We start from the raw sequence: 24,429 nt of genomic DNA on the forward strand, positions 1-24,429 counted from the left end.
TTTATACGAATTAATGAGGTCTACATTCTCTTTAAATTATAACCATTTTCATGAAAATCCATTTTCATTCCACTAATTCATGAAAACCAAACCACGTCTACAGTTGGTGAAATAACTCTGCCATGCATGACCGTCTTCATTTTTGTGGCAAATATTGTTCCATGGATATTTTTTAATTAAACTATGTCTTCATTTAGAAACCCTCCTGCAAATAATTTCTTTTAAAACAGCTTGCCGTATACAGTACTCACACGCAATACCAATAACAATTAATTCAGAAAATAAAACAAATATTTATAAGCCTTTCACTTCTAATCAATTTAACAAGTGAACTATATATTGAAGAAATTAATTAATTAAGGTGACAGAGCATCTTCTTTTATAGATAACTGTTTCCTACTTGGCTGTTGAACGACATTCCTCATTTTAGAGTGCTCCCTACTGGGGCACTATGTAATAATTTCAGAACTCAAAAAAGAATAGTATTTTTGAAATTGCAAAATGAACAATAGCACGCAAACTCCACTAATCACAACCTTCCTGACTGCAGAGAGATACAAATATTTCTTTTAGCTATAATAATGTTTCTAAATTTTTTTTAAGGCATAAATTAGTTCATGAGCATTTTATGCAAATTCATATCTTATTAAACGATGCATTTTGATTTGGAAGTCATAAGTAGCCACTCTAAAAGTATTTATCTTCATAATTTGACTGGATAAGACCAAGAAGCAACGGCAAATTAAAATTTCTCCAATAGTTTCTCCAATAAGTCTGAAAATGACTTAATGGAAATTCCTCATCCATTTTTTTGGTCACACTATACACATACCGTGTTTCCCTGAAAATAAGACCCTGTCTTATATTTCTTGAACTCCGAAATAAGCCCTTGGCCTTATTTTCGGGGAGGTCTTATTATTTTGGGGTGCGTGAAGCAAGATGGGGCTCCTCTTGTCGTCTTACCTGATTTCCAGCTCTGCGTTTAAATATTTTTGGGGAGGGCTTATTTTCGGGGGAGGGTTATTTTAGTGCATGCGCTCAAAAGCCCGATTGGGTTTATTATCAGGGGATGTCTTATTTGGGGAAAACAGGGTATACACACAAACCCTGTTTTTTGCACTTATGACTGTTGCAGCATCCCCATGGTTGTGATTTACATCTGGATGCTTGACAATTTGGATGCTGGTTCATATTTATGACGGTTGCAATATCCAATGCTCATGTGATCACTTTTTGCAACCTTCTGACAAAAATCAATGGGGAAGCCGGATTCACTTAACAAGTGTATTACTAGTTTAACAAATGCAATGATTTACTTAACAAATGTGGTAAGAAAAGTCATAAAATGGGGCAAACATCACTTAACAAATTTCTCACTTAGCAACTAAATTTTGGGCTCAATTGTGCTTGTAAATTGAGGAGTACCTGTACTGCCTCCCCATATATATGTCTTTGTGGCCTTTCAGTCCAGTGATATGACTTATCTGGTGTCATGGATCCTACCCAAAGAAGCCATAGTAGTGGCTGACACTAAGATTTTTTTCACATACCATCTTGCATGATAAAATGAATGCTAATCTCTGGATTAATCTCTGGAATGCAAAGGGGAAAAAAGATGGTTCTCTACATTTTAAAGAAATTATGAGCAGTGATCATTTTCCCCTTCCAAAGATGTCATTAAAAATCTTTACTAGAATTTCTGAAATAGTGTTACCTTTAAAATGTAATATTCTGCATTTCTAATTTGATATCTGGCCTTTTCAGAAACTTTTTCCATGATTTTAGCTAAGACACACAATCACATGGAACATACACCTGACCCTTCCTTCCTTCCTTCCTTCCTTCCTTCCTTCCTTCCTTCCTTCCTTCCTTCCTTCCTTCCTTCCTTTCTCTCTCTCTTCTTTCTTTTTTCTTTTCTTTCTTTTTTCTTTTTTTTTAAATTAAAAAAAATTGCAGTATATGCCTTAGTACGGTGTTGGTGAAGCTTTTCGGCACCAAGTGCCAAAACGGAAGCGTGCATGTGTGTGCCGGAATCCAGAAGAGCATGTGCACACCAGGAAGATGATGCCCAGCTGCTGTGGCCTAGAGGTGGAGCTCTTGCCTCACAATCAGGAGGTTGTGAGTTCGATCCTAGGTAGAGGCAGATGTAGGGTCTCCTGCATGGGCAGAGGGTTGGACTAGATGACCTGCAAAGGTCCCTTCCAACTCTGTTAATTTGTTTGTTAAATGTTCCGGTTTCTGGCCCACACGCATGCGCACCACCCACCTGGTCTTCCAGTTTCTGGTATGCATGCATGTGTGAAGACCAGCTGGCCAGTGTGGATGAGCATGCCGGAAACCATAAGATCATCTTCCCAGGGCACACATGTATACTGGGTGACTGCTCTTTCAATTTCGAGTGCTCCCGCACGTGTGAAGACCAGCTGGCTGGCGCACCAGAACCTGGAAGAGCAATGGGCAATGGTTTGGTGCCCAGAGAGATAGCTCTACATGCCACTTCCGGCATGTGTGCTATAGGTTCGCCATCCCAGCCTTAGTATATGGCCAAGTTTGGCTGATCCGGAAAGGTAATTAGGATTAAGACAGGTCAGCATTCGGATATAATATTCAGAATTTAAGTTCCACTCAAAAATGATTTTACTTTTTAAAGATGATGAAGCTCTTAAAATAACTTTGCATTGTAATTAAATGAACTGTTGCATCATCACCTGTCCACATCTTCTTGAATATATGAGCTGTTATCTTTTATATTTTTCAGGCAGAAGAAATAATATTCCTTAAAAAATATTTTTCTCTACTCGTAGCACAATTATAATTTTTCACAGCAAGTATTAATATAAAAAATACTCATTTTTTTTTTTTTTTTAGCAAGAAGCCAAAATTTACATATTAAGTCCTGGAAATAGGCTGAGAAGGTCTCTAAAAACCAACCACAGATATTTTCAGTCATATTTTTTAGAAAGTTATGAAACTTTGTCCTTGGTAATGGACACTGGCAGTGAGAACCCTAATTCCTCATCTTGCTAATTTTTAAATGCCGTTCTTCATATTGACTTTTTCTCTTATTTTAAAAGAAAATCCTCTTGAGAAAAATAAATCAAGGACCATTGTCTAGCACATTGTACCCAGACAATAACCATAGCTGATACTACAAAATAATTATTCTATGTCACAGAACAATAATACATTGCTAGTTTGAAGTAATCAACTACTGGGCATACAAATATGCTAGTACTGTTGATATTGTATTGATAGTAAAATTGGATCCAAATTTATTCAGCCGTACTTCATCCTATTTAAATCACTGCACACAAAAAATCAATTCCCTAACTTGGTGCCCTGCAGATGTATTTCTGCAACTACAGTTCCAGTCCCATTAACTTCAACAGAACAACGCAACACTAATTTAATCTAAATTTACTCCAGGGAGTTAAATATATCTGCTGAAATATAATTTAAATCTTTTTTGTAAGCTGACCTAGAACTTGCCCAAGACATTTTGTTGTTCCAAGCAGCTGTTGTATGTTGGAAAAACGCACATCAGAATCCTTTGAAATTCTCATCAGATGTATGTGGCCTTGGCAATTGACATTGTTTGTTGCCTCTTCAATCATTCTAACTCTGGGCTCACCTTTAAAAAGACAAATAAAAAGAGGCAATAAAGAAGGGATCCTTTGTGCAGTGTTGGCTTCATTTTTGTTATTTTGGTGAAAGCACTGTTTTATTTAATGTTGGAAGGATCATTGTGCTGGAATTTTAACACAATGTCACGATTGTTTAATAACTTCTCTAAAGTAAAAATCAGCAGCCTTTATAACGCCCTGATTATTTTACTCATATTTACAATAAACTGTTTTACCCCTCAAATGAAATGACAATACAATCAATTTCCCAAGACTGAATTTAGGGTTACCCTTCTTCTTTTTCTTCTGTTGTTTCCTAATATTTTTATACAGTACAGCAAAATGAGACATTTTAATTAGCTTTTATGCTAACCTCATTTGCCAATAAACAAATGTGACTGTATACCGTGAAAATGGAAAATCTGCTTCCTATAAAGAATATAAACATATTCTTCTATCCCCAAAAAATCAGCCTACAATAACAATACTGAATAAAATCCAAACATCATTTTTACCAGGAATTTTTCAATCTTAGTTTTGCTAAAGAGGAAGACTCTCAAGTTGTTGAGAGGAATTTGGAGGTTTGAGTTTGCTTATTAATTGCATATCCTATAAAACTGCAATTATTATTCTTTAACACTGGAAATGAGCAGCAGAATGTTTATGGATTCCTGTTGGCTGAATCAAAGTAGAAAATCACTGATGGAAACTTTTCTTCCCACTTGGGTCAATTACAAATACTGTTGGGAAATAGCTTTTTTTTTTAATGCTCATTACACTTTTATTTTCTTACAGATCTCTCATCTGCCACTTAGGTTTTTATTTTATTTTATTTTTATTTTTTTAAGACAAACAAACATTTAATACATCAGTCATCCCTTCCCTGTGACATCTTGGTGTTATCTTCCAAAATTCTTCTTCTTCTTCCATAAGTTTCTTCTATCTTGATCGTCATCCAAACCATTATAACAATTCATTGCTAAAACAATATTCTAGTCATCGAGTTTTTATACATAATTATAAAATTAATGATAAAAATAAAATTATAAATATAAAATTTATATTTATATTATAAATTATAAAATTAATCATTTATATCTCCTTTCCAACCAAAGATAAAAGTAATTCCATATCTAAAAATATGGAATTAAATCTAAGAATTTGCGTGTCATCCTTGCGCAGGGGCCATGCTAATCTTGTCTGTATCGCTCCAATTTTAGTATATGTACTGCCGAAGCGAGCACATCTGCCACTTACAATTGAGAGAACATAAAATCATTACTTTTGATTCATATTTGTTAACTATTATTTAAATGCAGAGGTTTTTAATTGGTGCCCCATTCCAATCATTCTATATAGCTCATTTAAAAAATAGAATAGGAATAGTTTGCCATGCTGGAGATATATTTCCCACTTAATTAGTATTAAGGGTGGGATAGAACATTGGCTCATAGGAAAGGAAGAGACCCTTTATTTATTTATTCATAATTAAGTTTATATAACGCCCTACTCCCGAAGGACTCAGGGCGGTGAACAGCCAAAAAAGTAAAATATACATAATACAAACGTTAAAAACAGTTTAAAATACATTAAATACTTTGGCCAAATTTAAAACACCCCAATTATAAAAACAATTCAAAAGCAATTAAAAAGGGAGGTTAGGCCAGACCAGCCTGCTGGAATAGGAGTGTTTTGAGGGCGCAGCGGAAAGTGCGCAGATCCAGGATCCTCTGTATCTCCGGGGGGAGCTCATTCCAGATGGCAGGTGCCCCCACAGAGAAGGAGCAGAATACCTTGGAGGTATTCTGGTCCAACCTCTGCTAAAGGTAGGAGACCTTATATCATCTCGGTTGTTCTGTCTCAGTTGTTCTATTTTTTTAAAACCTCCAGTGATGGAGGACCCACCATTTCAGGAGACAAGCTATTTCATTGACTAATTGTCCTCACTGTTCAAAAAGCTCTCCTTACTTTTAGGTTGGATTGACAAGCTTCCAGCTGTGGGTGTGTATGTGGGACACTTTTTCATATTTGCAGAAATCTGTATTTGTAAACTGTATTTGACATCCAGATTCTATAGGACTCGATCTTCATTGTATCATGTTCATTCGCTGCTGAATGTTTGAAGTAGCATTTAGTTTTTGCTTCTACACCCATAATATCTAGCCTAAGTCAAACTGTCAAACTACCAGCTATTGTGATATGTACATTAAAATGTACAAACTGTGTAACTGTTACACTCATATTTTGTCCCGAAACAAAGCTGTACTTCTTATAAACCTATCTATTGGCAGATGATGAAACATCAAGGTGATCTATTTGGGACTATCCTTGAAAACCACTCAAAAGCTGCAGTTAGTCTAGAATGCAATTTAACTGCATTCCAAACTTGTGTTGTTTTCCTGGATGAGATGTTTAGCTACAGCAGTGAAACTGTTACTCATATGATAAATATCTCTGTTTTGGATACCCAAAGAATGCCATGGCACCTGTACTTGTGGGTGGACCTTACTACATCCATGCAACTTTTTGAGCTGTACTGATTCCTATTAGGAGTACCATTCAAGGTGCTAGTTGGCACAGACCAAGTTATCTGCTTTTCTCCAATTATTTGTATTTGTCCCTGAAACCTGACATCCACCTTTTATAGTTCATCTTTTTCTCATTCTGTTTAGTTCCTGTACAATAAAGAAAAGATTAGGGGAAGCTAGTGAAAACTATGTATATTTTTTAAATTTTAAACAAGTTCTAAATATATTATGTTTCTGTTATTTAGATAAAAGTTTTCCTCTCTGTACGATATGTTTATTTTGCAGAAGTCCATATTGATGTACCTTTTTTAAAGTGAACTGAAAACAATTAGCAAAATAGCTCTGGATTCTCTCCACCCCCAATTCCTTTCCTCAAACAATGCTAACTCAACTTTTTAACAGTATTACCTATTTTAAACTCCTTTTTTTTTCTAAGTAGGAACAAGCTCGGATCTGCCTGGTGTATTTGCTTAATCAGCTGGGAAACATGGAACATTCTTTCCACCATATCGTTTTGTTGGAGATCAAATACATCACTGACCTCTTCTCCAACATCTTGGGTATCCAAAGCAGAGATATTTATCGTATGAGTAACAGTTTCACTGCTGTAGCTAAACATCTCATCCAACAGCTGAAAAACAACACGAGTTCGGAATGCAGGTAAATTCAAACCTCTGATTGTTTTATCCTAAGGATGTAGCATTTTAATATTTGTGATAAGCTAAAAGATGCCATATTTATATTTAATATATTGGTCCAACTATCAGAGAAACCAGCCTAAAATATTTGGTTGTCAACCATAGGCTGGTGAGAATTTGTGTTCGTTGTATAAATGTGAGAGTGATCCAGCTGCCACATCTGTCATCACTTTGTTTGCCAGAGTTAATTCAGCTGATCTGACTGGATAAGCAGGTGTCCCCTTCCTCCTTTATGGCTTCATGTGCACCAGTCTCAAAGGTTGGTAGAAGACAGGCATCCTAGGTTGTTGAGAATACCATTCTTCAGTGAAAGATATTGGATAGCTGAACAATCCTGCAAGAATCTTCCAACAAGTTCTCCCAAGTAGCCAATTGCAAGAAAGGGACATGCTATCTCATGGTGGGGACCTAAAGTTATTTCTTACAGAGAGTTTTGAAAATTAGGCCAACGTATGCCTGAATTTCTGTTTATCACTATAGTCATGTTATAAAACCACCTATTTCCATCACCACCCACATATACAAAAAGCAGCATTTTTCTCATATGATTCTTCATGTGTAATTCTAATAAAAGGAGGTAGTACAAGAATACAGGCATGTGTATGTATGTATGTATGTATGTATGTATGTATGTATGTGTATATATATAATGATATACTCTGACATTTTAGCGATCAAGATTAACCAAAACCTGCTTCTATATGTGTTTGTATGTAGGTCTTTGGTTATTCGGGTCTTCTCCCACGTAAAATTGGAAATGTCTTGGCGACGTTTCGACGAAGTCTCATTCGTCATCTTCAGGCTGGTGTTCTCGGCTTCGTGCTTCCAGGAGCAAACCTGGAAGCACGAAGACCATTCCAGACCATTGCTCCTGGAAGCACGAAGCCGAGAACACCAGCCTGAAGATGACGAATGAGACTTCGTCGAAACGTCGCCAAGACACTTCCAATTTTACGTGGGAGAAGACCCGAATAACCAAAGACCTACATACAAACACCCGCGTATGCCTTATTAAGTGGACATTCACTCACTTCCTTATGTAGATGAAAATACAGTTCTTTATCAATTATATTTTTGTACTGGAGAGTTAAGAATTGCATTAGGACTATGCAAAGCATTTGAAAGGATGCTTCATTTTCTTTGAAGTAATCCTCAGTTGCATTTGTTCGCTTCAGAAACTGCGTGTGACTGTCTCTGCATGTGTGTTTGCCCTCAACCTTTTTCTGTTGATCACAATATAATTTTTGTTTATGCATGACTATGCAGCAAACAGGAATGGCTTTTCAAACAGTTCCATGAACCTAAAAAGCTATTTTAATGGTTCTCAAAGAGGTGCTTGGATCATACTTCTATGCAGTATTGAACAGTCAGAATTGAAATACCATTTGTCTAACTAGAATATTTTTGCATATCAGACAATACTAACTCAAGTTTGAGCATAAAGTTTAAAATAGTTTTTCCCAGATTTTTTATTGTAGGTGAAAATTCTGTAATGCAAATAGTTTTCATTTGGAATCTTGAAATAAAATAAGGAACTTCTCCATCTTTAGCAGAACAAGTGCATAATTTGCTGCAGAATTTCATAGCTGCATCTTCATTAATAATCAAAATAAAAGTTCTGTTCTATATTGACTTGCTTTAATTGTGAAATATAGAGTATTTACAGAAATTATGTCGATCGAAAGGTCGGCAGTTCAGCGGTTCAAATCCATAGTGCCGTGTAACAGGGTGAGCTCCTGTTACTTGTCCCAGCTTCTGCCAACTTGGCAGTTCGAAAGTACATAAAAAATGCAAATAGAAAAATAGGGACCACCTTTGGTGGGAAGGTAACAGTGTTCCGTGCGCCTTTGGTGTTTAGTCATGCCGACCACATGACCACGGAGACATCTCCGGACAGCGCTGGCTCTTCAACTTTGAAACGGAGATGAGCACCGCCCCCTAGAGTCGAGAATGACTAGCACATATGTGCAAGGGGAACCTTTATCTTTACCTTTAAAGATAAACAGAAGTGGACATAAACGATCTTGTTGCAAAAATAAGGATTATATATGTACATGTACACCTATTATAAAACAAGTCACTTAAATTTCAAGTGGAGCTTATTTCTAAAGTTTACTTACTTCATGGCAAATTTCAGTAGTATTTTTATGCTAATAAAGCAAATAATGAAATATCTTGAGGTCAGAACTTCAACAGTAGTGATTGCAAAAATTGCTGGAAGGGCAGTTTTTACCTTCCCAGTTTATTTAAGTATTTCCTAATATAATACTAGAGGTATTATATTATATTATACTAGAGGTATAATACTTTGGTACTCATCGTTAATTGGTTCCAGGAGGCAGGATGAGTACCAAAAACAATGAGTACCAAACAAATTTTTCCCATAAGGAGTCATAACGCAGTTGATACTGACAAGTTCTACTTTGTGTGTTGAGTACCAAACCAATGATGAGTAAGGGACAAAATTTTCAAAATGCATTGAGTACCAAATTTGATGAGTTTCAAAGCAGTTGAGTACCAAGGTATTGCTGTAGGAATGAATGTTCAAAAGCAAGGTTTCACCCATAAATATACTTGACCATCAATAATTTTTTATCTTGACATAAACATTCAATGTCCCTGATATGAATCATTGCCACTAAAAGGAAGCAAGATAAGGAAAGAAAGCCACGTGATGCTACAGCATAAGGAAATTAATTTTATTATCATAATTAAAATTAGGTTTTAAAATTAAATTAAGGACCTGTTTACTTAATAGGAATTTTCTTCTCAATCATGATACATAGAAAAATAATGTTTTTGTGTTATGTAGACTTGTTTAATAATTATTGATTCATTGGAATGAACTATTAGTCACTGTTGGCCATGTATATGATCAAAGCATATTGAAATCATTTACCACTATTTTCATAGTATTTCTGTTTTTAAGCATTGTTTGAAGTTCCAACATGTGTTTAAGAGTATCAATGGAACAGCACTGGCTTACTATCAATACTATTAAGATCATTATCTATCAAAATAGCAGATGTTTTTCAGATTTATTTTACTAAATCTGTTAAACTTAGGTAAGGGAGAGTATTTGGATTGTAAGTCTCAGAAGAAGTCTATTCAAATTGATATCAATTTAGCAACAAGCCCTAGGCTCCCTCTTTAATATTTAATATCTTAAAATCCCAGAAAATATCTCATTTCACTTTACACTGAGGGTTATTATCATTAATTCAGGATACTAAGCTGTTACTAAGCATAGAGCTGTTCTGTTAGCTCTATGCAGCTTAACCTCATAAATACTTTGGTGAATTTACTCCCCAAAGCAACGTTAAATCATATTCAGAAATTAGACCCTTTAAATTATTACAGCTTATTGAACTTTTAAAAACTGTACTGTACATTTCAAACTCAGTGCATATAATTTCAAGAGCACTTTTATACCTGTTTTAACCACTTTCCTTACATCTGGTGGGATGTTCGTACAAGAAGATAGTAGTAAAAAGTGATCTTGTCAAAATTAGAATTTTGATTCCCTTGAATTTATTAGGAAAAAGCAATTGACTTGAACTCTGGGCAACATGTTTTTTTAATAATATAGGGAAGACATATACCGGTGCTTTTCAAGCTTGGCAACTTTAAGATGTGTAGATGTCAACATCCAGAATTCCCCAGTTGAAATCCATACATCTTAAAGTTGCCACGTTTGAAAAACACTGATATAGATTTTATGTCCAGTCTTAGTCATACATGCTCAACATGCAGCACTTTCTACTAATGATAAGGCTAGCATTTAGCAGATTTTAGTTTGTAGTCCACAACTGCAAGCAAAGCCAATAAAGCCATGCATTAATCTGTGCAAAATAGGGTCTACAATCTACAAGAGGCTGTCTTGTAAATCATCATTCACCAATTTGGAGGCAGGTATAGAGTGCTAATAATCAGTCAGGATGTCAAGAATGGATGTTGGGGTTAAATGGATTTGGAAAAAGAGGAAATAACTGAAAACAGAAGAATGAAGGTATAACAACTGCAGGAATAGAAAACGCAACTATGAGAAATATTAGAAAGCAGATTGATCTCCAAATAGATTGGATGAAAAATGAAAGTGGGGAAAGAGGATAGGGAAGCTGCTTGAAACAGAAGGGAAAGAATTATGTTGCAGAGTGCTACAGAAATATGAGAAACTGTCTTAATGAAAAGTCTGAGAAAATGGTATTTGTGGTACAATGAAGTGAAAGAGGCTACATATTAGGAAAACTTGCATATAACTGTTGTTGAAAAAATGAAAATAAAAGATTTTGTGTGGAGTATAAAGGCAGAACACAACAGTTTGCAAAAAAAAAAAGTCAAAAAGAGAACAGGTCAAATTAAAACAGACGGAGAAAATGCCCACACTTTTAATAGAAATAAGTAGTTTAAGAAATGGATGAAGAGGGCTGAACAAGGATCCTTCAACAGAATAGTTTTCCAGATGTTTATGAACTTTGAGTCTCAGAAGCCCAAGTAATCTGACCAATGGAAAGGAATTGTAGTACAGTAACCATAGTTTGCTGCATGTGGTTCAGGATTTCTCAAGCAACGTTATGGAAAAGAGTCCCTTTACCACAGGATCTCCTCCAGCTATTGCAGTGAGGTTTCTGAAGAAATGGAAAATGGAAACTACCATCTGGCTGTATTGGTTATTGCATCATTAGGTGTAGGAACTGGTAATATGGTGACATATTATTGCACTATTATGTATCAGAATTAATCCACAACATCTCAACCATCCTCTGTGACAATTATTCTAAGTTTGGAAATGATAGCGTTCACCATACTAGACGTAGACATGGAGAACTTGTTAGACCCAAAGAAGTACCTTCCATGTGGGCTTCCTGTTACACTTGAAGTAGACTGATTTTGATCAGATTCCAAGTTTTGAGTTAACAAATATGCTTTGAATCTATGCATTTCAAGAATAATTTCATTCCTTTAGGAATATTTTTGAATATTTTTGTACCACAGGAAGTGAAATTTTGTACAGTAATGTAGATCTGAATTCCTTGACATCAGGAATTTTATATATCTGATGTAATTAAAACCATGTTATAATTAAAACCATTCAGTACTAAAATACCCTGGCCTCTATTTATCTCAATGAGGCAGGTTATTCAGCTTGCAGAGCTTACTTTTTAAAGAAAATGAACACGGATATATAATGATTTCATCTTAGAAATCAAGCATGGTCAACTTAACAACAAACAGAAAATGCTGATCTACTGAAACGTCTATATCTTGATGCTTGAAAATAACAAGGCATGCAGTGTTGATTGCTATCATTCCATGTTTGTGTTACTTAATAGTTAAATGATTTTTTTTAAAAGGGAAGGCTTGATCTGGCATATCTAATTTGGCTCTTACAGTCCTTACACCTTTTATTTTTACTTCCTTTGTCCCTAATAAGCATAGCAATTAAGAAATATTTGAACTGTTGGAAATGCACAATGATGTTGTGTTTTTTGGAAATAATCCCATGCAAGATATTTTGCAGGACTAAAGCATTGGGCCTCTTTGTTTTTAGCAAGGTTCCTATTTGAATTCACTATGCGTGTTGGCTCAATAGCCATAGCTTGTCCAGAAGTATTAAAATCACTGCACATGGATTTTTTTTTAAAAAAAAAACATGTTTTGCTTTAATATAAATGGCTAGAGAGGTAGAACATTAAAGAACAGATACCCACAGAATGCAATATAATAAACCTCAATTATATTAAGCCTTAGAATGGATGAATTCATGCAGATCCTGTGTGACTGTCTCTCTTGCATATGCAGAATAGAAGTATTAAATACAGGTCCACCTTTCGGAATTTATGTTTGTGAAGTCCTCTGAGCATACCCAGGGATGATTATAAAATCTATTCCAGATTCCACAATGCCCGAGTTTTGGCAGAGCAGACTGCATTCATTATACTCTTTGCCAGAAATCTTTGGAATGGAGTCTATTCAGTCTTAATTTTTTTTAACCAGTAATTAATTTTATTAGTTTTTCATTTATAAGAGCAGTCAGTAGATGAGACACATCTCCCAGCTGTGCAAGTATGAAAAGTTAAGTAAAGCAGTTCAGACTTTGTTGGAGCAGTCATGCTTTCAGGAAACAGCTTGCCAAGAAAACCATGTTGCTGAGAAGGTCATCATGGATATAGACCAGTCATAGATACTATTGTACCCCCTGAAGAATATCTCCAGGGATAAGATTTTTTTTTTATTGGCAAGAAAATAAAGAATCATAGATACCGTGAATCCCACATGTATAACGTTAGCCAAATAGCAGAGTGCAAGCCAAGCTCCATATTTTATTGACTGTTAAGCCATAGAGAACAGTGTAATGTATAGTCAAATGTAAAACAAAATGTTCTTTTTAAACCAGCCAGGTGTGACAAACATTTCCTCCTCTGATCTGAGATGATTTACTGTAGGAACTTCATTCAGCACACTTATATTAGGTTTCATTCAGGCTTTTGTTTATTACAATAACTAAATCTAGAACTAGGATCTGGTAATGGACAACATTTGTGCCAAGGTTTCTTTCAAAAAGACTTTAAAGGCAGAAATGCAAATTAAGTAAAAACAAATGCATATCAGTGTACACAAAGTGTGAAATGTTTGTTCAATGTATGTGCAGATAATTTCAACCCAACCATCTGCTGTTTTTTTTCTTCAGGGTCTGACGCTTTTATATTTATTTTTAAAAATTTATAAAAATTATATGGCTGTTCAACTCACCCTTACAAAGATAAAAGCCCAATATAAAATATAAAACAAAATATAAAAACAATTTAAAAACCCATCCCCATAAAAGATCAACAATCTTTTAACTTTCATATAGTTGTGGGTTTTATTTTTGGCTGTACACCGCCCTGAGTCCTTCGGGAGAAGGGCGGTATAAAAATTTAATTAATTAATTAATTAATTAATTAATTAATTAAATAAATAAATAAATAAATAAATAAATAAATAAATAAATAAATAAGCAAGCCTCTTGATGGACTCCATCCCACTCTGAGATCCCCAGATCCACTGGCCAGGTCTTCACAGCCCCATAAAAGGGGGGAGGGCAATCCTATCTATTAGGGGATGATGTTCAGTTGGGAGGGAGCCACCACAGAGAAAGCTCTTCTTGATCCAGGTTAAGATCCTTAGGAGTAAGGACCCATAGCATTCCCTGCCTCCCCAGTCTAGTAGGTCAGGTAGATGTGACTGAGAAAAGAAAGTCCTTCAAATAACCTGGTTCCAAGCCATGTTAGATCTTTGAAGATGACAATCCACATCTTGAATTGGATCCAGGTGCAAATCAGCAGCCAGTGCAGTTCCCATAGGAAACATGAGACATGTGCACATCTAGATAAAGGTAAAGGTTCCCCTCGCACATATGTGCTAATCATTCCTGACTCTAGGGGGTGGTGCCATCTCCATTTCAAAGCCGAAGAGCCAGCGCTGTCTGAAGATGTCTCCGTGGTCATGTGACCAGCATGACTAAACGCCAAAGGCGCACGGAACACTGTTACCTTCCCACCAAAGGTGGTCCCTATTTTTCTACTTGCATTTTTAATGTGCTTTTGAACTGCTAGGTTGGCAGAAGCTGGGACAAGTAACGGGAGCTTACCCTTTTACGCGGCACTAGGGATTCGAACCACTGGGCTGCCGACCTTTCGATCGACAAGCTCAGCGTCTTAGCAATTGAGCCACCACATCCCTATGTGCACATCTAGGCCTGCACAAAACCATGTCGACCACTGTATTTTGAATCAGTTGAAGTTTCTGGATATGTTTCAAGGGCAGCCACATGTAGAGCACATTGCAATAGTCGATATAGGAGAAGACTAGGGCTTGAGTGAACACTACATGTTATCCACAATTGCACAAAGGTCTTCCTGGCTACAAGTGCCATCATATGTCTATACATTTCCATACATATCTCCATACATTCCCACATTTCTGTGTCTCTTTTCAAAAATACCCACCAAGGTTCAAAATCATTTTTGTCAGTCAGCCATTTAATTTTGTTTTTCTACATATGACAACAGGGATGATTTAATGTCTATATCTCAACTTCCTTTCCTTTCTAGTGTGATGAGTTGAGGAATGCTGGGCTTTTCAAAATAGGTTGCCACTGAAGAGTTTTGAGATTTCAAACAAGGTGCACAATTAATTTCTGGAATTTGCTGCAACAAGATGGAGTATTAACATAGGCCATTTTCAGAGATTCCAGGCACATTTTACACATTCCAGAGGCAGGAACAAATTAATATTTATGGAGCGTGTAGAAGCCATACCCCATTGGAACCATTGTACTCATCAATTTAGTATTAACTGTTCAGAGCAGCATTTCTGATTGTTTTAGACTAAAGAGATGCACCCATGAAATACCTAGATAAGATCTGGAGCTAAACAAGCTGTCGTTCCAAGCTACTAATACATATTATTTATCTTTTTATATTAATTAATGTATACTCTTTTTGCTGAAAATCATATAGTATGCAAAAGATATTCACTTGCAACGTAAATAATAAAGTTTGGGAAATAACTGTTAGTTATAATGGACATTATTATAGTCAACAATTGCATAATGCAAAAAGTATCAATTTTTTTCACTTTTCAAATAATTAATCATTCTTTGAAAGAACTTGGCCAAAGATGCATTTGGAATGAAGTGCATTTAGACATGTTGGATGTCTGTGAGATTTAGAGATTTTTTTTTTTTTTAAATCTATTTCCTACAAAAACATGATTCTTAATCTCCTTGATTTTTTCCCCTCTTTAATAGAAGATATTGCTTGAAACAGAATCTCCTTCACAGGGGAAATCTATTAAAATCTATTATGATTGGGGATGAAAAGGGTAAAAAACTTCAAGTTAAAATTACAACTTTGGAGAGAAAATAAACATCGCCAAGTATGTAGATATAGTTGCTTGGTTTCTAAAGAAGACTTGAGGTTTAACAAGTATAATAAATACCTGGTTTAATGAAAACTATTAGCACTGTAACATGCCGATCAGGTTTTGTGTGTTTGTGTGTCTACATGTGTGTGTATAAAGTAACATTTCAATGAACAGCCAAGTTACATTGTACCAGTGGGCATCAGGCATTTAATTGTATCCAGACTTCTTGTCAGTAACTCAGATCTGGATAAGATCGGTTTGAGTTATTTATTTAACCTATTTTACGTTCCAAAGTATTGAGAGAGAGTGAGAGTGGGAGAGAGCGAGAGAGAGAGAGAGAGAGAGAAATAGAGAGGAAACAAAACCCTATGTGGATTTGAAGAAACCCCAAAAATCAGAAAATGTTGATTTGAGAATGTTCAGAAACAAAAATGACTTCTTTTAAACATTATAACAAGAATTGTTTTTCCAATGTGGATGTGTTCAAAGAGGTTTTAAAGGAACAAGAACCCCAGGAGAAAATTATCCTTTATTCTTCTCCTTTAAAAAAAAAACATAGCACATGTATACTGGCAAAGACTAAAAATTGGGTATGTAATCACACATGTCAAAGAAAATCCAATAAGTGCAAATTTATGGCATGACTATATCCAGTGATGATAAGAACTGACCAGCCACAATACTGTCTTTATGAGTCCAGGAAATTTTATTAAGATAAGTATATGAATGCATAACATAGAAAAACAGAAGGAAAGGAAGAAAAATATTCTTGATTAAGAATCAGCTAATTGTAAGGCTCTTCTCCTGGAGCCTGTCAGTCAACTCTCCCTATGAAACCTTCAGCACACCCCTCCTGCTAGACAGTTACAAACAATTTGACGGAAACAGTCCCATAAATAAATTGGCCCTAGGCCTTGAAGGCTTTTAAAGGTAGTTCTTGGCTTTGAGTTGGCCTTGAATTGTGCAATAATTGCACCTGGAAGCACACCAGAAGACAATGCAGCTCATGGTTCAATAATATCACATAAGCACAATAACCAGTGCAATTAACTGCCCATGCCACCTCATTCTGCACCAGCTGAAGCTTCTGAGTGATCTTCAAGGAGAGCCCTATGTAGAATGCATTGCAGTAGTCCAATCTAAAAGTCATAAGGCATGAATGATCATAATAGGAGCCCCTGATCCTAGAATGGTCTATGTTATAAATCAATATATAAGGAATATCCATGGTGTGTTTTCTGGGACATGAATGTTTATGTATTTTGGTATGCGGATAATATTGTGTTATGATCTGAGAACATGAATGATTTGAGGCAAATGTCCTATAGATTGTGTAATGTAACAGCAGCCTGAATCTGAAAATTAATGTTTCAAAGATCAGGTACCATAAGCCCTCAATGTATGACTACACCTGGGACTGGATTTTTGGTCATACGTCACTGCATTTCTAAGTTGAGTCACCCATGTGAGCAGACCAATGGTGGGTTCCTCCCAGTTTGGCCCAGTTCAGCCAAGCCGGTAGCGGTGACGATATGACGTCACTGAATCGGTTCTCTTTGTTCCGGAGCTGGGCCCTCCCGCCCAACCCTGCATTATTCCTACCTTTTATTTCTTCTTTTTTAGCCCAGCTGATAGGTGTGGCAGAGTGGATTGCCGCACCTCAGCTGGGCAGATTTGTAACACACTTGCGTGGAGAGATTGGCGATTGCGCGCGAAGTGTTTACAAAGAGAACCAGTAGTAAAGCCGGTTAGAACCCACCACTGGAGCAGACCCAATTTCCCCCACCATTTTTACGGCAGTTGTTAAACAAATGACACAGTCATAAGTCCAAATCATATGGTTGTTAAGTTAATCACATGATCATTAAGCAAATTCATTCTCCCAAGTGGGTATATTGTGGCAGAAACTTCAATATATATATATATATATATATATATATATATATATATATATATATATATATATATATATATATATATATATATCAATTTTCTTACTTCTTCGTAGGGGCTATGTGTGTTTTTCTTCTTTTCTAACCTGGCTAGAAGAAAAACATATATATATATATATATATATATATATATATATATATATATATATATATATATATATATATATATATATATTACTGATAAAGAAATAAAGGGAGACTGGTATAGATCTATTTCAAGCTTCTTAGCTCTCATCAGCCAGCCTTACCCTTAGAGAGCATTCTGCTCTCTTTTGCCTTTCAGCTCCAACCCAGGAGCCCTCAAGCAGTTGCATCCACAACAAACCATTTTTATACCAAATATATTTTACTGATAAAGAAATAAAGGGAAACTGGTATAGATCTATTTCAAGCCTCTTAGCTCTCATCAGCCAGAGCAGAATGCTCTCTCCCACATGTTGGAGTAGACCAGGTGTCTCGGTAAAACACTTAATCTTTCCCCTGGCTCAGGCTGATGAAGGGAGGAGAACTTGTGGCTCAGTGGTTAATACAACTGCCTAACATGCAGGCAGCCCAGGTTCGAATCCAACTAAGGGTAAGGCTGGCTGATGAGAGCTAAGAAGCTTGAAATAGATCTATACCAGTCTCCCTTTATTTCTTTATCAGTAAAATATATTTGGTATAAAAATGGTTTGTTGTGGATGCAACTGCTTGAGGGCTCCTGGGTTGGAGCTGAAAGGCAAAAGAGAGCAGAATGCTCTCTCCCACATGTTGGAGTAGACCAGGTGTCTCAGTAAAACACTTAATACACACACACACACACACACACACATATTGGCAAAAACCTTCGCAAATCACAATCAAGTGAACATGTAACGTTGCAATCAGACATAAATGCATGCTGAATGCCAAGCATCTGAAATCTGGTCATGTAACCATTGAAGAGCATGCACAATATTTTATGGTGTCCAAAAGTGGTTTACAGACTGTAAAGCGCCATTCCCAAGAATGGGAATTGTAATTTTGAAAGTTTGTTAAATGACCAAAGTTTGTTAAATGATAAATCAAGGACTACTGCAGCTACTATATCCTTGATAGAGAAAATGGACTGAGTAATTGCAATTCCCACTTGGCTGTTTAATATAAATTTATGATGAAATGTGTAGGGAATTCATGTAGTAGTAGTAGAGATACAGTATTGGTTGGAAACATAAATATATATATATATATGTACTTACTTGACAATCATATCAAGTATTTAGATGAGAAATAGAGTGAAGGCAAATGTTATATTGATTGTGAGCTGCAACAAGGAGTATAATACTAGAGCAAATGAATGAATGTATGTATTTTGGATAGATGATTATTAAGATGGAAAAACTGAAAAATTTTACAGTTTGCAAATTCTGATAGTGGCTGGCTAGTGAGTAGTGTACAATGTTTTGACAGGAATGGATATTTGATAAAAGATATAAAATATTTTACAGTACAAAGTTATTGTATATAAGAACATGTTTCTGCCTACTTTGTTATACATTTGGAGAAACAAAATAAGTGAAGCACATCCCAGTTCAGTTCCCATGTAATCTGTAGTTTGAACTAAACTACCACTGATTACTCTAACATCTCTAGCTTTTACTTGAGACCCCTCCCTCTTCTTTTTCATATCCCTCCAGCTGTTTTCACCTCTGCTTTCACTTTTCCTATTATATTGCAAACCCTCAGACGAGTAAAAAAAAAAGGTCCTTTCTTTTTATAAAAGGCAGAACAGCTTCACAAATGCAATGGCAATAACATAACCAACAGGGCAACTGCAGGCATTTGCCCCTTCTGCATATAAAGCGTAAGTGGAAATATAATCCTTTATATATCAAGCAGATTCTGCACTTAAAGCTGTAGAGAGAGAGAAGAGGGAAGGGTGTCAGATTTTAATCATTCTACTTTGTGTTAAAAATACATATAAAAATACATACCCCATATCTCGGCATAGGACAAGCAAGTCTTTCGAATAGCGACTGCTCTTTCTCCTGAAATAACCATTTTGGCTGAAATGGGTCCATAGCAGGGGTGGGCTTCAAAAATTTTAGCAAGGGGTTCTCTGCCCAGTTACTGGGTGGGCGTGGCATAGTCAACCTCCTGCACCACGGTGGGGGAGGGGGTGTTTTTGCCCTCCCCGGGCTCTAGAGGCTTTCCTTGAACCTCCAGGAGGGCGAAAACGGCCTCCCCAGGCTCCATTTCCGGCCTTCGTGCACACCCTGCACTTATCTGCATCCAAAACAGGCCATATGGGGACTCCTGGGAGGGGTGGGTGGGGTGTGGCCAGCCAGGAGTGGGATTTGAGGGTTCTCTGAACTGCACAGAATCTTAGCTAGAAGTTCTCCCGAACCCCTGCGAACCCCCACCCCTGATCCCTAGGCTATTTTGCCTCCATTCCCAAACCTTTAGTACGTTCCTTTGTTTACACTGCAGGTTCCAAAGTTTAGTAGTGCATGCTGGTCATACAAAGGACATCCATGCAGACAGAAAAGGAGAAGGGGAGAATGAAAATGTTACAGCCAGCATCTCTTTCACTGATCTGTATTTGAGCCAAGAAACCGACAAATTGCCTTCCAGTGCAATCTCTGAAGAGTCCCAGCTGGAGCAATCCTCACATTCACGCCCAAGTATCAAATGTTCAGAACCAGAGAATCTGCCAGAACCTGTTAAAGAAAGCTGCCATGAAGAGAACCCAAAGATCATAAAGAACCCCATGGAGTATCAAGATAAGCTTTACTTTCACTTAAAAGAAAATCTCTCTAAAGTGAAAGCATATGTCATGGAGATGGGGAAGAAAATTCCATTCCCAGACGAGTGTCTTATAGAAGGTAAGTGATCTCAAATTTTGAAAAGAAAAAGAAAAACAAACCTGGTGTATTTTTTTAAAAAAGTATCTTAAGAGATTTATCCAAGCCACTAACCAGCCCCCTCTAAGCATCAACATTTTAAACTTGTTGAAACATGTTTTTACATATTGATCCCAGGATAATAAGTAGTTTCCACACTTCAGTGTCCTTAGCCTTATGGGCCGATTGACATATTACATTTACCTGAGGTCTACCATCAATTTCTTAGATTGTTCTGAATGGAGTATTCTGAATATCCTGGGGGCATCTGTGCATTAAAGTAGGGCTGGGATTTTTTTTTTTAAAAAAGGCATCACCCGACTTTTGTCTCTTTGCCCAGCAAAGTTCTATGCCAGCTTTCTACTTTATTCAAAAATTTGCAAGACTGGTTTGATGAGACTCTGCATGAAACACAAAAGAAACATGAGTGGGCTTTAAATTAAACTTTTAAGACTGGTGCTCTCCAAATGCACTGTTCTACAACTTCCATGGTTTCTAGCCATTGTGGTGACAGAGTATACCAACTGGAGAGTATTTTACTTACTTATTTATTTTTATTTATTTTCGTGCTTTTCCATCATGTACTACAAAGCACTCTCTCCTTTCATTTTCCCCAATATTAAAATCCTGGGAGATCATTTGAGCTGGGAGAGAGTGACTGCCCCAAATCAGCCAGGGCTTATATAGCAGAGGATAGAATAGAAATGGGGAGACCCAAGATCTAGGCCACATCTGAACAACTACAACTGGTGTGGTCTAATATACCTGGTATGCAACAGGTTAAAGAAGATTTATGGGATGTGGTGGCTCAATGACTAAGACGCTGACCTTGTCGATCAAAAGGTCAGCAGCTCAGCGGTTCGAATCCCTAGTGCTGTGTATCGGGGTAAGCTCCGTTACTTGGTCCAGCTTCTGCCAACCTAGCAGTTCGAAAGCACGTAAAAAATGTAAGTAGAAAAATAGGGACCACCTTTGATGGGAAGGTAACAGCGTTCCATGTGCCTTTGGTGTTTAGTTGCAGCCACATGACCATGGAGATGTTTGGACAGCGCTGGTTCTTCGGCTTTGAAACGGAGATGAGCACTGCCCCCTAGAGTCAGGAACAGCTAGCACATATGTGCGAGGGGAACCTTTACCTTTACCTAAAGAAGGTTTATTTTATGTATGTTTATTTATCTAATTTAGACACTGCTCATCTCATTACCTAAGTGATTCTGGGAGGTTTACTGAAGAAAACATAAAATATAAAAAAGACATAATTAAAATCTGAGTTTAAAACAATAAGAAACTAAAACAGAGATAAAAATGTTGATTAAAGATGGAAGGAGCACTCTCAGCACACCAACTACCCCCAGGATTACATGCTATTCTTCAATCCCAACTCTCTGAGTTGGCAGTCGCATCTTCACACCCATCCAGGCCAGGAGGGTAGGAATCAACCTCACCTCTGGGGGTAAGATATTCCATGTGGCAGAGAAAGCTCTCATTCTGGACCCTGAAAGTCAAAGGCTTTTAACTTACAGGGGCCATAACATATCTTCTCTGCCTGCCTGGGTGGGGTAGATTGATAAAATTGGGACAAGATGGTTCCTCAGGCAACCTGGTCCCATGCCATGAAGGGCTCTAAAGGTTATAACCTACATGTTGAATTGGACCTGGAATCAAACAGCTCACAAAGTAGAGGTGTGACATAGAGTACACAGTCCTTGGGACACCAAAATTGCTTCCCCAGCTGCATTCTGCACCAGCTGCAGCTTCCATATACTCTTCAAGAATAGCCTCACATAGAGCGCATTGCAGTAATTCATTGCTGCACTTGCACACTTTCTCAGGTTCAACAAGATCAAATTTAACTTGGGTCACTTATGCTCACCACTCATCAAGGCTCTGGCCACTTACCTGCTCCAGCTGTTTTTTCTGGCTACTTGTCACTTGTCTGGCTGTTTGCCCAGGTTCATTCCAACTACTTAAGCAGGCAGCTTGCATGGAAGAATCTGCCTGGGCGGCGTGACTAGTTGCTTCTCTGGGCAGTTCCAATCACCAATTTGGGACTACTTGACTGCCCACCCTTTGCCACCTGAATACTGCGCACCTCCTCCCCTCTGTCTCCTGCTGGTTGCCTGGGAGGTTTCAGCTCCAGTGTGGGCCTATCCATTCACAACTGTTTGCTTCTCACTAACCACTAGGCTGTTTTTTAGGTCTTCAAGGAAGCCACCAAATGCCTCTCGGTTGCTCTGGCCACTAATAGGGCCTCTGGCTGTTCAGCTCCTGGTCACTTATCTGAAAGGCTCTAATTACCAATGATGGTCTGTTTGCCTGTTGTCCACTCACCACTCACTTGCCACACAACTGTTGTTTGTCCCTTTAAAGAAGCTGCAGCTTGACACAGTCACACAATCACTCTGACTACTTCCTATCATTGCCATTCCATGAACTGGTCAGCAAACCCACAAGGCTCCACAAGTCCAAAAGAGCTAGGCAAGCCTGAGAGACCACAAAGCCCCAGGTAAGAGCACTGCAAATCTGGAGAAGCCCCCCTCATCAACTCTACAGCCATTCCTAGAAACACTGCAACAGTGGTCTGTAGAGATTCTCAGTCATCCAGGTCATAGTTGTCCCAAAGGTTTTTTTTCCAGGAGGCAACTGGACTTATTTTTTCTTTTGAAGATGTTTCACTTCTTGGATGAGAAGCAAAATGTCTTCAAAAGAAAAAACAAGAAAGTCCAGTTGCCTCCTGAAAAAGCACCTTGGGACACTGCAACAGTGTAAAACGCATCCAGTCCCATCTGCCAACTTGATATCCTGAGTTGGTTTTGTCTAGGAGAAGGAAAGACTCTCTGCAACTACTTTTCCAACCTGTCTCCAGCTTCTGAACAACTTTATATAAATATTTAAAATACATAAAACTGTACGCATTTTGGCTTTACAAAGGATCCTTTGTTGGCAGGATATCAGCAGAAAAAAAGTGATTATTAATTAGTGGTTTCATACATATTTTCCTTGCAGTAGCCTAATGTGAAAATATAATGGAAGAAAAAGAATGTCTGGACCCCAAAATGATGTTTTCATTATTACTGGCAGCTAAGTGTGAAACCTGCTGAGATGTAAAGAATCAGAAGATGAACCCCGTTTCTCAGAGTTATTTTGTAGGTCAGGCTCTGAGTGGGATAACTGTATATTTTAATGGAGGGATATATATATCCCTCCATTAAATCTCAATCTCAAATACCTTTCTTTTTCCCAGTATTAGCATGGCCATTCAGTAGTGAACCACTATAAGAAAAGACTGCTTGGCTATGCTGTGGTCCGCCAGCAGCCTGAGGAGCTGGCAGCGGAGTTGGACAGTGAAGAGGCTGGGGAGGAACATGGGCCAGTCCTGCAGTCTGGGGAAGGCCTGGACGAGGGCTCTGCATCAGAGGCAGATATGGGGCCAGGGCCATCTGGGAGTGATGCATGGACTCCGAAGCCTCCAGAGTCAGACAGCAGAAAGGCAGAGGAACAGGAGGAGCCTGTTCCTAGTGCGCGCATGCGCAGAACTGCCAGAAGGCACAAACAGTTAAAACAAAAGGGACGACTTGGGAGTAAGGCCTGGAGATGATTGGCCCCTCCCATAAGGCTTAAAAGAGGAGCAAAGGCATGTGCACTTTGCAGGAAAGCAACGTTGTTAATTCTGTTCCCAGTCGGCATCTCAGTTTGATTCTGGAATCCTTGTGGCTTTGCCAAGTAGGTCTTTGGCAGAGTGTCAAGGGTTGGTGATTATCCTGAAGGACTTCTCCCAAAAGATTTTTTGCAACTAATTGGGACTCAGCTGTGAATGAACGTAATTCACAGCTGTTGCAATAAAATAGGTTTTCGGG

At 37.5% G+C, this 24,429-nt stretch overlaps 1 protein-coding gene and 1 non-coding gene across 2 annotated transcripts in view; one reads left to right on the plus strand and one right to left on the minus strand.

Annotated features, from left to right (window-relative positions):
- VEPH1 (ventricular zone expressed PH domain containing 1) overlaps nucleotides 1–24,429 on the plus strand; it is a 117,123-nt gene that overhangs the window by 47,446 nt on the left and 45,248 nt on the right. The window contains exons 6-7 of the mRNA XM_070945859.1: nucleotides 6,591–6,811; nucleotides 20,160–20,554. Coding sequence (XP_070801960.1) covers nucleotides 6,591–6,811; nucleotides 20,160–20,554 — 616 coding nt within the window. The remainder of the gene's footprint in view (nucleotides 1–6,590; nucleotides 6,812–20,159; nucleotides 20,555–24,429) is intronic.
- Nucleotides 4,759–4,867, minus strand: LOC139318894 (U6 spliceosomal RNA). Its single transcript, XR_011600545.1, has one exon. It is a non-coding gene; the product is annotated as a U6 spliceosomal RNA (small nuclear RNA).

This window comes from Pituophis catenifer, unplaced genomic scaffold, assembly GCF_029215685.1.
Source record: "Pituophis catenifer annectens isolate HBS135680 unplaced genomic scaffold, rPitCat1.0.hap2 SCAF_6, whole genome shotgun sequence".
NCBI classification, from domain to species: domain Eukaryota; kingdom Metazoa; phylum Chordata; class Lepidosauria; order Squamata; family Colubridae; genus Pituophis; species Pituophis catenifer.